General features: G+C 44.3%; 1 protein-coding gene across 1 annotated transcript in view; it reads right to left on the reverse strand.

Annotated features, from left to right (window-relative positions):
* The window catches only part of LOC147437052 (Tetratricopeptide repeat (TPR)-like superfamily protein), a 48,186-nt gene that overhangs the window by 12,944 nt on the left and 20,740 nt on the right, over positions 1 to 14,502 (reverse strand). Inside the window, exons 2-5 of the mRNA XM_086486465.1 lie at positions 6,094 to 6,180; positions 5,802 to 5,981; positions 5,638 to 5,724; positions 5,474 to 5,545 (exon numbers count right to left, since the gene is read on the reverse strand). Coding sequence (XP_086342591.1) covers positions 5,474 to 5,545; positions 5,638 to 5,724; positions 5,802 to 5,981; positions 6,094 to 6,180 — 426 coding nt within the window. The remainder of the gene's footprint in view (positions 1 to 5,473; positions 5,546 to 5,637; positions 5,725 to 5,801; positions 5,982 to 6,093; positions 6,181 to 14,502) is intronic.

Raw genomic sequence — 14,502 nt, forward strand, 5'->3', positions numbered from 1 at the left:
CCACTTCAAAACAATTCACAGATCACAATAGATTTGCACTGGCCCAGCGGAGTTCCATGCCTAGAGATATTGGCCCCAAAGATTGGCACCCTTTTCCGTATTTCTTTTTATATTAATCAATTCGAAGTACAAGAGAGTGGGTCGCGATTCACTCTCAGACTCTGCGTCCAGATGCTGTGAGAAGTGAATGCCCAAACCACTTATTTAAAGTTACAAGGGATGCCCAAAAGCAGAGCCCCAAAAGCTTCAAAATCAAAAGCCCTGAAAGTAAAAGCATATGCTCTTTCTCTCTCTAAGAGTCCCAAAAGAAAGCAAAAGACTTTTTCTCTCTTTCTCTTGCTATTTGCGTAGAAAAAGCAAAATTTGCGTCGCTCATCATTTTATTTTTCTTCAACCTCCGCGATTTCCGGAAATTAGGGTTTCCGGCAAAAATTAGGGTTTTTGTTGTCCGCCACGTCATCACTTTGTGACAAAGCCCCTATTTATAAGCCCTCCACATTCTTGTAAAGGCAGCAAAACCGCGAAACGCGTTTCAGCAGGCCTGAAACGTGAAACGGGTGAAACGGCCGAAACGTTTCACCTGCAAGGTGAAACGCCTGGAGTGAAGCGCCTTTTTTTAAAAAATCCATTTTGAGAATTTGGGCATTAAATAGTTATTTATTTATTATGTATAGCTATTTCAAGGTTAACATAGCATGTGTCTCTACTCACTGCACTGTGAACACCTATTTTGTCTATACATAACACTATATATACACAAAATTGGCGTTTCGGTCTGACGTTTCAGTGAGGCCTTAGCCTAGGGTGAAACATTTCGAGGTGAAACGCCACGTTTCGGGGTGAAACGTTTCGCGGTTACGCTGTGTAAAGATGAACACTACTGATGGGCTTACTATAGCGAAACGCATTTAGTGTTACATCTCTCTCTCTCTCTCTCTCTCTCTCTCTCTCTCTCTCTCTCTCTCTCTCTCTCTCTCTCTCTCTCTCTCTCTCTCTCTCCACTTTTTTCCTTTTGCCTACTTTCTTTATTTCCTTTTCTTGCCAAGTTTTGCTCGCTTTATCTTCTTAAAATAATGTACATATACAAGGCTTTGTGAATCAAGTAGACTTTCCCATCATTAGATCTAGCAGAATGTAATGCCTTGCTTGGCGTGCCATGGTTCAACAAATACAATGTCGTGCTTCAATGAAGAGATCGTGAGATCCTTTTGACCCATAAAAACAAACAAATCAAACTTTATGTTCCATGTAAGGGCAAGGCAATCCCTCTTGTAAATGCTTGCTCCATTTCAAAATTAATATACAAGAATCTTTTTGCACTTGATCCATGTACAACTCAAGTCTGAATATAGGTCAATAAATGTCTCCAAGGTAGATGAAAATAGTTGAAAGTTTTGCATGAGTGTAATAAATGTTTTGAGAAACTACCTTCTAGAATGCTTCCTCACACGACGCCTAAAGGCCTAAAGATCACAAAATTCACGTTATTCTCGGCAGGTATCTTATCAATTGTAACATGGAATAGGAACAAGGATTGGCAATAGGGTCGCACATCAATGGCACCAATTGGAAGCATTGCCCAAAATTTGAAACGGGGGGTTAGATTCATATGACACCACCATGGGACACCCACACCATGTTTGAAGGTATGAACTGGTAACCGAATGGGAGCGAATGGAGACCATGCAAAAAGCGGCAGAAAAAACAAAGTAATTTCTTTGGTTGCAATTGTACCACTTGAAAAGAATACCAAAAAAAACACAAAATCACACCCAATAGACGACACCAACTTAGAAGCAAAATACATCAATGAAGCCCATATGGTGCGATGATGGATACCAAATAAGGAGTACATCACATGGCATTATCTCTCAAGGGTTCAAACTAATAAGTCGAAAAATTCCTCCATAGAAAACTAAAGCCTAAATGATAATGCCCTTGAAGTGGTCACCTCAACCTTGTTCCTTGAAGAGGGAGATTGACATTGAGCAGAGGAATGGCAATGGCTTGAACCCTTGTTGGCTTCAAGTTTGCAAGCAGCAGGCTTTGCCAATGGTTGATGGCTTGGCTCTTACACTTATGGGCTTGAAAGTTGGCCAATGTGAATGTCTGTGACTTGCAGGGTGACCTTGATGTTGGAACTTGAGAGACTAGAGCTTACTCTATGGTGATGGCTTGAGCACTTGAGAGGCCCTCTTGGCCTTGTATAGCCCATGGCTCCAAGGGGCCCAAAACGATTTTGGGATACCTTTTAGCCCATTGCTTCTTTCCTTTTCAGGAGCAAATGGAACGGTTTTATTGTGAATTACCTAAAGAGATCCGGCGATACTACTTGAAGCAAAAGTCCAAGAGCATTCAGAAGCTCATGGAACACACAAATGACAATTTCTCCATGCAATGGACGAGCCAATGTCCAGTCAACTAGGAAGGAGTCTTCCAAGGAGAAGAAGAACGGCAAGAAGCAGAAGAAGAAACACACTACGAGGCCTAAATTGACAATAGAGCAGCATGCAGAGTACTTCAAGGAAGGCATGTGTTATGGATGTGGTGAAGAGGGGCACATTTTGGCAAAGTGTTGTAAGAAAGAATCTAAGGAGAAAGCTTAAGACAAGCTAGAGAGTTCCAAACCGGTAGTGGAGAAAGCTAAGAAAGGGAAGACAGAGACACGACCGGTTCCAAATTTTGTGGGGTCAACGTATCGAGCTCTGTAGAGTGTATAGGACAAGGTACGAGATCAAGAGGTCTTGATATTTTTCGATGGAGGAGCCACGGCCCAACTTATTTTTGTTGGAATTGGCAGCTCAACTTGGAGTAACGTTGAAGAAATGGAACCACAAATGGATGCGGTTTTAGCGACACCTGGGCGTGATGTCACCATTATAGGCAAACGTAGTATTATCAAGGATACCTAGGGCACGAGAACTTCTATATCATGCCACTTGAGGGGTGTGATATACTTTTAGGGATAATTGGTACCACAAGAACTGTGTCATGGTCCACTATTAGGCTAGAAAAGCAACATTGAAGAATAAGAATGTCACGTGCACATCTAACCCTATGTGCATGTAAACAAGCTATAACTTGTATTTGTGGGGTTTACGACAGCCTAGGAAGTGTTTTGGCACCATTGTTAGCCTATACGCAGGACGTGCATGTCCATGCACTTTAGATTAGTTGCATACTCTCTCATTGCACATAACTATATAAGTAACCTAAGGGGGTCACCTCTCAAACAAGTCAGGACCAACAAGAGGAAGTACCCGTAGTACCAACAGCACAAGGCCTGCACCTTCAGCGTTTTCAGGACCAGCAACTCAGCGTTTCCAACCCCATCATCACCCAGCGTTTTCAGCAATCTACAACACCCTAGTGTTAGCAGATTTCAGCCTCAGCCCTCATCGCCAAAGTTCTCAACCCTCAGCAAAGGTTGCGTTTTCAGTCCATAACGCCAGCAATCAAAGAGTTTGATGGAAATCAAACGATCTGATGGTCAGGGTTTCGATCTTTGGAAAGATCGTATGCGGGGTATTCTTTTCTTGAAAGATTGTGAGGATGCCTTGGAAGAAAATAAGCCTCAATAGATGTCTGATGAGGAATGGGCTAAGCTAAACAAAAAGGCTATGGCCTACATCAAGATGGCAGTAAATGATGATATTCTTGTGGATATCAAAGGATTGGACACGACTTATGCGATCTGGCAAAAGCTTAAGTCCACTTATGAGAATATTACACCTATTCATCAGGTGCACTTGATGCGTAAGTTGGTGAATATGCAGCTTGATGAGGCTAGGTCAGCATCTGAGCACTTGAGTGCTTTCACATGTATTCTAAATCAGTTGCACGACGCTGGGCTTCAGACATTTGATGACAAGCTGAAAGCCATTTTCTTGCTTATGACATTGCCAGACTCATTTTTCAACATGCAAGGTTCACTTTTAAGTCTTTCTTGCAAGCAAAAAGGACCATTCTCATGGTTGAGCAAATAATTGACCTAGTCAAACTAAAATCAATTGATAATTTTGTGATTCCAAGATACATTACTTGCTAATGAGAAGATTCCGTGTAAGCTCTATTCGGCAATTCAAGAAGTGTGAAAATCTCTTACGCATATATCCTAATCACATGCATATACAATTAATATTGGGAGATTTTACAAGGTAGGCTCATATTGAGGGGCATGTTAAATGTGGGACAAGGGTGGACTTTTCAGCATATTCGGTAGAGTAGGAGAGATCGCTTAATAGCTCCAATTGCCAGAAACAAGTTGAATATGTCCAATTATTCCGTGCAAGTAGACTCAACAAGAAATTGGGTGAGCATAATAATCTTCTCCAAGATGAAGAGATAAAGAACTAAACAATACTAGTTTTCATACATTTACTGCAAAATATGGAAAAGAGAACCACAAAAGCAATTTATGAATTGTGTTAAGGGTAAGCACATTATCTTAGTCCTCCAATTATGTTTTCGAGGACCCCAAAAAAAAAAAGGAGAATAGTATCAATTAAGTGGCAAAAGATTTCTGAAGAGGACATGTTCTTTTTCACAAAGGGTCCATTTCTTTGCATTGTCAATTTCTTCACATGTTGTTTTAAGGGGTATAATGGGACATAATTACCTAGTACAAACTCCTTGCTCTTTACATACTGATCATGGAATTACTTCATGCACAATATTGGAATGTATATTCCTACAATGGCTCTCAGCATTTCATCAAGCTGTTCAAATCGATTAATCTTTTCTAGCAGTTCATGTCTGATCCCTTCTAACTCTGTAACATACAATGTAAAGAGTACAAACATACATATGAAAGCCTAGAATATTCAGCACGGCAAAAAGGGGGCTGTGCGCATTGGACCAATGAGTTCCAACTACCCTCCCTCGTGCCATATCTCAGAAATTGAAGGTTAGTAGGGAAAGAGTTATATAGGGAGTGTTGCAAACAATGCTAAAACTCAGCCATTGCAATCAGCTCATGTGTGTCAAGACCACTAAGACATGCATGATAAATCATATCCTAATTCAAGTTGCCATTGACAGATACTATGGCATTTCAAAACAATCAATAATAGCCTCTTGCTATAGTGACCTCCTAAAGCACCCTCCACACGAAGAATTCTCCTGACGATACTATATTCTTCTGCACACGAATTATTGTTAGTACCAATGGCTATAGTTTTCCATCTTCCCCAAGAGCCCAGTGCTTTGCTCGCATGCAGGGCCACCAACCACAAAGTAAGTTTGGTTAGCTCAGGTGTAATTGGCATAGAAATATACATTGGTATTGGTAGGTAAAAGTTTGAAACTCACTTACAATTTAATATTTAGAATCATGTTATCGTCTATCCATCAGTAATGAAATCTACCTAAATCAGCCAGATACTTTATAAATTAAAGTCTAGTCTCTACAAGTATCGTTTCTATAAACAAACAAGAAAATTGAAGCAAATTTGGCTAGAGACAGCACACGTACACATGCTTTTCTGGGCTGAGATGCAGCTAATGCAGTATCCAGCATCAACCCACAAATGCGCAATGCTGCTGGCTGCACAGGGGCACACAGCAAAAGAAAATCACAGCTCTGTCAACAAAAATAACTTTTTCTCTATCTGCGAATTTGCAGCCTGCAGCACAAACCTCATCGATAACTTCAATATTGTGATACAATGGTTCTAATACAGTGAGGGCTACTGCATACTGCTGAAGGTGGAACAGAATGACAGCCTAAAGACAAAAACATTTAAGCGTTAGATATTGGGCATGCACAAGTAGTGAAATAAGTGGCCAAGTAGCAGTCATACACTGTTAAAAATTGGTATGGATGTGTCATAATCCTCAAGGTAAGCAGGTATGTCAACAGTGCCAAGCGAACCTCCTTTGAGGTTAGAATTGTTGGCATTTGGAGAACTATTTGTTGGCGAGACATTTGCATCATCCCATTGATCTCTTACACTCTTTTTACATAGCTCTTCAATCTTCTTCTGCAAACACCACAAGTAACACATTTGGTTTTAAAAAGGAGAAGTAACTACCAGTTTCATAGTTCAAACTTAAGACTAGAATGCTTGTAAACAGAGTGAGTGAAAAGCATACCTTGACTTTTGACAAAAGCTCAAGAAGTCTTTGAGGATCAGAACAGCCATCCCGAAAGTACTCAACAACAGCAATGTTGTGTATGACCTGAGAAAATTAAGAATGATGAGTAAGTGGACAACAAGGAGGTTATACTGCCTTGGCCACAAAGATTTCCAAAAAAACAATCACCATCACAGTTTGCATCAACCAGTCAATAACAGCCAAGAAAAGGTTCTGCAGGCACTTTGATCCCTGTAAGAGCATTTTTTTCTCTTTCTTCTAGAGGAATGCTTTACAAGCGTGAGATTTCACATTACAGCCACTAGGTAAAGTCATTAACGCTCCTTAAGCAGAGTTCCCTAAACACAAAAGAATCCTGGGGAGCGAGTGCGTAAGGGGATGAAGACAGGCTAAGAAACAGCCTAGGAGAAATTCTGGGCTGGCGGCTCTCCATGATTTTTTGAGCTTGACAAAAGAGGAGGAAACGAAAATTTGGAAGTACAGAATAGAGGGCCACACAATGAGGGAAAAAAATAATAACCTTGTTATTCTCGTTATTTGAAATTTCTAACGAAGTTTTCTTTCAAATTTGCTCAATTTTTGCATTCTTTTGTTTCACTTTTCTATCCTTGGGTACCTACTCTTTCTTGTTTTTCTTAGTGCCTAGGCAAACGCGCATAAAACCCACAAGACTGTACATGGTCATCTGAGAAGCCCAACTAGTGGGGCATTACCATGTGTGTAAGGGGGGGAGAGATGCACGAGAGCGGAATCATTGTGCTACATGAGACAAGGGAGAAGACAAGCTTTCCATTAAAGCTTCAAACCTGAAGATCCACTCACAGAAAGTCAAGAGCAACTCCCACTCTCATTTTACGTGCCCCAAAGCTCACCCTGTGCTTCTAGGTGGTGAGTTGTCAAGCAGGTTCCTCTCCTGTTGACATGTGTCCATTATGCCCAGGATGGTTTAGTTTCCTAATCCCTCCCAACTTATAAAGTTTTCAGGGACTTGCCGCATGGCCCAAATTCCATTTAGGCATGCACACTCTTCCATACTCATCAGAATTCAATGCTAACTGTAGACCAACTGACCAACCTAGATTCACGATGTGAGAAACCCGTTTGGCTGCAACTGTTTCATACTAGCCATGCAATGTCCATTTGCACCTTTTCAAGGTTTCCAAAGCAAAACAAGCAAAAGTTGTTGAGCGCGCGGCGGTGTGTGCAAGTGATAGAGCACGCGAACATGTGCAGGCCTTGAGGCTTGAAGCGGAGGCACTGTGCTGCAGAAGGGAAGCGCTAGCAGAACGAAGAGGGAGAGAGAGAGAGCTCACGTTTTTGGGGGAAACTCAATAAGTGAGTTTTGGGTTTTCCCACTTTTATTATAAGTGACCTTTAAAAATGTGTCCATGTACAAAAAGGGGTTATTTAGGCCTTTAACCCAACAACCTCCCACTTAAAGGCATAAATGACGCCTTTAAGTTAACCAACTCCCACCAGCTGTATGCAAATGCTCATGTTGAGCCTTAGCAAGACTCTTTGTGAGAACATCTGCAGGGTTATCCTGTGTGTGAAACCTTAGTCAAGGTGACTAGACCATCCTCCAATACCTGTCGTATGAAGTGGTATCGCACATCAATGTGTGTCCGTGCATGAAACATGGCATTCTTGGCCAAATAGACAGCACTTAGGCTATCACATCCCAAGACAGGAGTACTAGCAGGCATACCAAGCTCTTTGACAAGTCTGCCCAACCATATGGCCTCTTTAGAAGCCTCAGTGGCTGAAATATATTCAGCCTCAGTAGTACTCAATGCCACAATTTTCTGCAGTCGTGAACACCAAGAGACAGCACCACCAGCAATAGCAAACACACAGCCACTAGTGGACTTCCTGGTATCCAAGTCACCTGCCATATCTGCATCACAATAGCCCTGCAACTTCATGTCACTTTTGCCATAGCATATACACCTAGATTGTGTACTTGACAAGTATCTCAGAATGCATTTCACAGCTTCCCAATGTGCTTTGCCAGGATTGGACATGTATCTACTAACAACTCCCACCGCATGGGCAATGTCAGGACGAGTGGCAACCATAGCAGACATAAGAGAACCACAAGCTGATGCATAAGGGATTCCCTTCATAGCTTTCAATGTTACATCATCCTTTGGGCAATCTGCTTTGCTAAGCTTAGTGTATGGAGGTAAAGGTACTCCAAGAGGCTTAGCATTAGCCATATTAAACCTATCAAGTACTTTTGCAATGTACCTTTCTTGAGATAAAAACAGCAATTTCAGCTTTCTATCTCTTTTAATACGCATGCCCAAAATATGCTCTGCATCACCCAAATCCTTCATAGCAAATGTTGACTTTAGCTTACGTTTCAGAGCATCAAGACTAGTCTTATGTTTCCCGGCAAGCAGCATGTCATCAACATAGAGAACAAGTATGATGGGACTACCATCTTCATCCCTTTTCGTATACAAACAATGATCTGCATGGCTGCGTTTAAAGCCTTGAAACATCATAAAAGTGTCAAACTTCTTATACCACTGCCGTGATGATTGTCTCAAACCATACAAAGCCCTTTTCAGTTTGCATACAAGTTCCTCACGTATAGGAACTACAAAACCTTCAGGTTGTTTCATGTATATGTCCTCTTTAATGTCACCGTGCAAAAACGTTGTCTTTACATCCATTTGATTCAATTCCAAATCAAGCACCACAACGAGAGCAAAAAGGACACGTAAAGTTGTAAGCTTTACAACGAGAGAAAAGATTTCTTGAAAATCAATTCCTTCTTTCTGTGCATATCCTTTTGCAACCAATCTTGCCTTGTACTTGGGTTTTTCATCAACACATTTGACCTTGTAAACCCATTTGTTAGGCAATGGCACAAGATCCCAAGTATTGTTTGCATGCAAAGATTTGATTTCCTCTTGCATCGCAAGCTCCCACTTACTGCTTAACTCACATGATTTTGCCTCTTTATATGTAAGAGGCTCTCCCTCATCTGTCAACATAACATGATGCAAAGAGGGATCAAAACGCTGTATCAACCTTCTGACACGAGTAGACCTGCGTACCCAATGATCTACATTCTCAGGCACAGGTTCTACATCAAGAGGCAACTCATTTTCAACATGCTCATGCTGCTGAAAATCATTTTAAGCCATGACAGGTGGTTGTCCATCCTCATTTGGAGCATCTAAATCATGTCCTACCTCTTCTGGCTCAAGGTTAACCGGCTAATTATCAATTTCAGCTTGCGGTAATGCATCTTGGAGGCTGAAATTTGAGAGTGTGTGTGCACCTCAAGAAGGTGATTGTAGCTACCATACGAAATAACTATCCTCTTCCTAAGATACTCGCGAGCTCGCTGCTGCTGCCCACCTGCGCACGCCTTGCTCCCCCCCCCCCCCCCCCCCCCCCCCCCTCTCCTCAGCCCGCTGCCTCTCCCCCCTCCCTCCCTGCCGCCCCCTGCCTACCCGCGCTGCCTCCAGCCCACCCGCTGCCTGCCCTCGCCAAAAGCCCCCTCGCCCGACCCCGCTGAGCCCACCATTCGACTTGCTCTATCGCCGACAGAGCAAGCGAGCCTAGCCGTGAGGTAGAGCGTTCGCAGGTGACTTCGGTCATCTGCAAAATTCTCGGCACCCGTCCTAGCAGAGGAGAGCTGCGAGACCTTCTCCAGGCCCACCTGCTCGCAAAGGTGGGCAAGATCTTGGATGTCCAGATTCTCAGACGGGGGTACTACCAGATCGAGTCTAAGACTTCCGAGATGGCTTCCAAGGTCATAGCTATGAGTCCACTGGCCATCCGAACATCACGCGCCCACTTTCGACAGTGGCGACATGGTTTTGACCCGACTTCGGATGTGCTAGTAGAGGAGGCAGACATCCCCATCTCAGTCTGCTTTCCGAGTTTACGGAGGGAGTACCTACCACTTCTTTCCAAGATTGGCTCCGCCATCGCGACTGCCCTGGAGACACCTCGTACGGCAACATCAGTAGCTGCCAAGGCGGCTGGCATCCCCTCAGTTCGAGTTTTGGTCAGAGATACCCACACGCTCCCGAAGGTCATCCTTCTGTCTCGGGTGAGTGGGGGTTGGTTTAGACAGAGTGTGGAGTACTCGGGCCTCCCGAACCAGTGCTTCATTTGCAGACAGATGGGCCACCTAGCGAAGGCCTGTCCACGGAGGAGGCCACGACTTGCACCTCGGCCTCAGCCCCAGCCTGCCAAGGCTGGGCCGCAACCACAACCAGCGGCACAGCACACACATTCAGAGCCACCCTCCGAGCCTGGGGCTCCAGCGGAGGACGGGTAGCAACAGGCCCGTGGCCGTCGACGCCAGGGGCCACAGCGACAGCCTGGCACTCAGAGTGGCCCTCAGGTGCCTACTCAACAGCAGTGGGTTCCCACGGGGAATCGCTTTGGTCCTCTTGAGCAGGAGGAGCCTCCTACGCCAACCTCCACCTCCTCACCCTCGCCAGCCGCCCCCCCCCCCCCTTCAGAGTTCCCCTCCTCCTCCTCATCCTCCCCCCCGCCCTCTGCTCCCGTCCACTCCCCACCTCGCCCCTCCACCTCTGTCGCCCCACCCCGCTCCTCTTCCCATCCCCCCCCCCCCCCCCGCCCCCAAGCTCCTTCTCCCCCCCCTCCTGCTCCAGTTTCACAGTCGACTCAGGAGACTCGTCCCTCGCCGGCGGCTAGGAGATCTCTTGGCAGCGCTTTTGCCACGAGTCGCCTAGCGAGAGAGGGTCAGCCCTTCTTGCGACTCCCTCTGCAGATTCAGACATCTTCCCTTGCAGCTATCCCTCGTGGTCTGACGAGCATTCACCTCCGACACCGCTAGGATTTCTTCGACTACGGGTTCACTCGCTTTCTCGGCGATTCCGCAGCAGACCACGAGGCAACCTGCTTCAGGGTCCACGCTTTGTTCCTCGCCGCTTGGGGGACAGAGGCCTTGGACTCAACAGTTGGTTTTTCCTTCCCCCTCTGTGGTAGGGCCGAGACAGAGTGGTCCCTCGACTCAGTGGTGGGATGGTTGCATACACAGGTTCTCGAGTTCTCTCACCACATGGGAGAACTTGGAGTTACAGATTTGCTGCAGACTTTGTGGCCACTGGCCAAGTTTGCGGTGACACCCCCAGACTCAGCAGGCTGTAGGCACATTGTGGTGTACTTTTTTGCTGATACGCAGTGTTTGCCTTGATATGTATACATTCATGAGGACTCCTGGACAGAGGAGGTTGCTTTACGCACGGCTCGCTCAAGAAGCCCTCCACTCAAGAAGCTGATACGTCCAAGAAGCAGTCTAAATCTTCTTCGGAACAAGGACAAGGACAAAAAAGGCATTTTTGTGGCAAAACTTTTCAAGAAAGAAAAGCTCTTAGGGAGGCCAAGAAATGCTACATTTGTGAACAGGAAGGACACTTTGCAAATGAGTGCCCACAGAAGAAGTCACAGGATAAGGATGACAAGTTAGACCATAAAGGGAAGAAGCCAAAGCCGAGTGCAGGACTTGTTCCAGATTTGGTTGGAGATCAGCCAAACACAAATGCCACGGAGCTGTGCAGAGCTTGGGGCAAAGTTAGAGACCAGACAGTGCTGGTTTTCTTTGATCCAGGAGCCCGTGCAAATTTCATATCACCAGAATTGGCATCAAAGTTGGGCATTCGTGCAGAGGAGATGGGTATGACAGGCGAAGCAGGTTTGGCATGCCCAAGACATTCAAAGCCTGTTACTCCCATTCTGGGAAAGCTTGGTCTGCACATTCAGAGCTACGTGGATGCGGAAGAATTTCATATTATGCCACTTGAGGGCTGTGATGTGTTATTGGGTATCCCATGGTGTTACAGGTTGCATGCTATGGTGGATACTTACAACAAAAAGATTACCCTTGTACATAGAGGAAAGACTCATGTCCTTGATGTAAAGCTTAAAGGTGAGTCTGTTCCAGTTGTTTCTGCTTCTGCTATTTCATCTGTAATAAAGAATCATCTTTCTGCGTACTTGATCTTTGCAAAAGAAGTACCTCAAGTTGTATCTAATTTGTCTACCTTAGATAAAGACAAGTCAACTTTTTTGAGTGGTTTCAGTGATTGTTTTTCGGACTCTTTGCCAGGGGAGTTACCTCCTGAGAGACCTGAGGATCATACTATAGATCTTGTGCCAGGTTCTAGTCCACCGAATAGACCACCATACAGGGTTAGTGCAGCCCAGCAGAAAGAGATTATGGGTCAGGTCAACGAGCTTTTAGAGAAGGGGCTGATTCAGCCTAGTTCATCCCCTTTTTGTTCGCCTGTACTCTTAGTGCAAAAGAAGGATGGTTCATGGCGCATGTGCATTGACTATCGCGCCTTGAATAAGAATACCATCAAGAACAGGTTCCCCATACCGAGGATAGATGACATTCTTGATCGGCTTGAGGAAGCGTCATTGTTTACAAGAATAGACCTAAAGAGCGGGTATCATCAGATACGCATTAGACCAGAAGATGTCCATAAGACTGCGTTCAGGACAACATTTGGTCTCTATGAGTTTCTTGTCATGCCATTTGGTCTCACAAATGCTCCTACCACATTTAATAGAATGATGGACAGAATTTTTAGACCACATAGAAACTTCGTGGGTACCTTCTTTGATGACATGATTGTCTACTCGAAGTCTGAATAGGAGCATAGGGATCACTTGACTGCAGTTTTCAATGAGTTACGTAAGAACAGGCTACTCATTAATGCGAAGAAGAGTGAATTCTTCTTGGAAGAGATTCACTTCCTTGGGCACATTGTTTCAAAGGATGGGGTACACATGGATCCCGCTAAAGTGGAAGCAATTAGGTCATGGCCAGACTTGAAGTCCGTACATGACATTCGAAGCTTTCTAGGCTTATGTTCCTATTACAGGAGGTTCATCCGAAATTTTGTTGAGATTGCTTCTCCACTCCATGCACTGCAAGGAAAAGGAGTTACTTTCAAGTGGACAGCCAAGGAAATTTTAGCGTTCAAAAACTTGAAAGAGAAGCTGACTTCAGATCCGGTAATTATTTTGCCAGATCTTTCTAAACCTTTTGTGGTTCAATGTGATGCGTGTGGCCATAGTCTTGGTGCAATTTTAATGCAAAATGGCCGAGTAGTCGCATATGACAGCAGAATTCTTTTGAAGACTGAAAGGAACTTGCAAGTCTATGAGAAAGAATTGTTGGCAGTAATTCATGCTCTCACTAGTTGGAAACACTATTTGCTTGGGGCTGATTTTGTTGTCCAAACGGATCATCAAACCTTGCGATATTTTCTTACACAGACGAAGTTGTCTGAGAAGCACATGCGATGGGCAAACATCTTGTCAATGTTCCATTTTCAGATTGTGCATGTGCAAGGGAAAAAGAACGTGGTGTCTGATGCGTTGTCACGAAAGCCCCAAATTTCAGCAGTGTCAATTCCGTACCATTGTGAACTAGACAAAATGAAGACACAATATGCTGAAGATTCAGATTTTGCAAGGATCTATGATCAGCTTGTTGATGGCAACATCATGAGCACTATATGCTTAAGAATGACTTTCTCATGATGCATGGAAAGTTATGCGTTACTAAACAGTTACGGCCAAAGATTTTGATGGAAAGTCATGCTCCACCTTATGCTGGGCATCGTGGAATTGATGCGACAACGAAAGGGGTTGAGGCATTCTTCTATTGGCCAGCTTTGCGTCAAGATGTTGACACATTTGTAAGATCATGCTTAGTATGCCAAAAAGTCAAATTTGACAGACAAAAGCAACCGGGATTGTTGCAGCCATTGCCGATCCCTGATAGGCCATGGGAAAGTATAGCAATGGACTTTATCTTTGATCTTCCAAGGACGCAAACAGGAAATGATGGGATTTGGACTATCATTTGTAGGTTCAGTAAGCAGGCCCATTTCATTCCTGTTAGGAAGAAGATAAAGCCACAACACATGGTCAAGATATTCATGAGCAATATCTTTAAATATCATGGGATGCCTCAGTCAATTGTCAGTGACAGGGATCCACGTATGACGAGTCTTTTCTGGAAGGCATTGTTTGAGAACATGGGCACTGCGCTCAAGTTCTCTTCTTCGTTTCATCCGCAAACTGATGGACAGTCAGAAGAGGCAAATTCTACTGTCTTGGACCTACTCAAATGTTATGTCTCAGAGCACAAGGCACCATCTCCCATTGGTTGAATATGCTTACAATAACACTGTGCATACATCAACAGGTAAGGCACCATTTGAGATAGTGGAAGGAGGAAAAGAAAGTCCCACCCATTTTGCAGACTAAGGACAAGATATTTGAGGCAGACAAGTATGTGCAAGATATGGATGAAACATACAGGAAGATAAAGATTGCTCTTGAGAAGACTCAGGCTAAGCAAAAGAAAGCTGCTGATCGTCACCGTCGTGAACT

This window comes from Adiantum capillus-veneris, chromosome 17, assembly GCF_014529385.1.
Source record: "Adiantum capillus-veneris isolate H3 chromosome 17, ASM1452938v2, whole genome shotgun sequence".
Lineage (NCBI taxonomy): Eukaryota > Viridiplantae > Streptophyta > Polypodiopsida > Polypodiales > Pteridaceae > Adiantum > Adiantum capillus-veneris.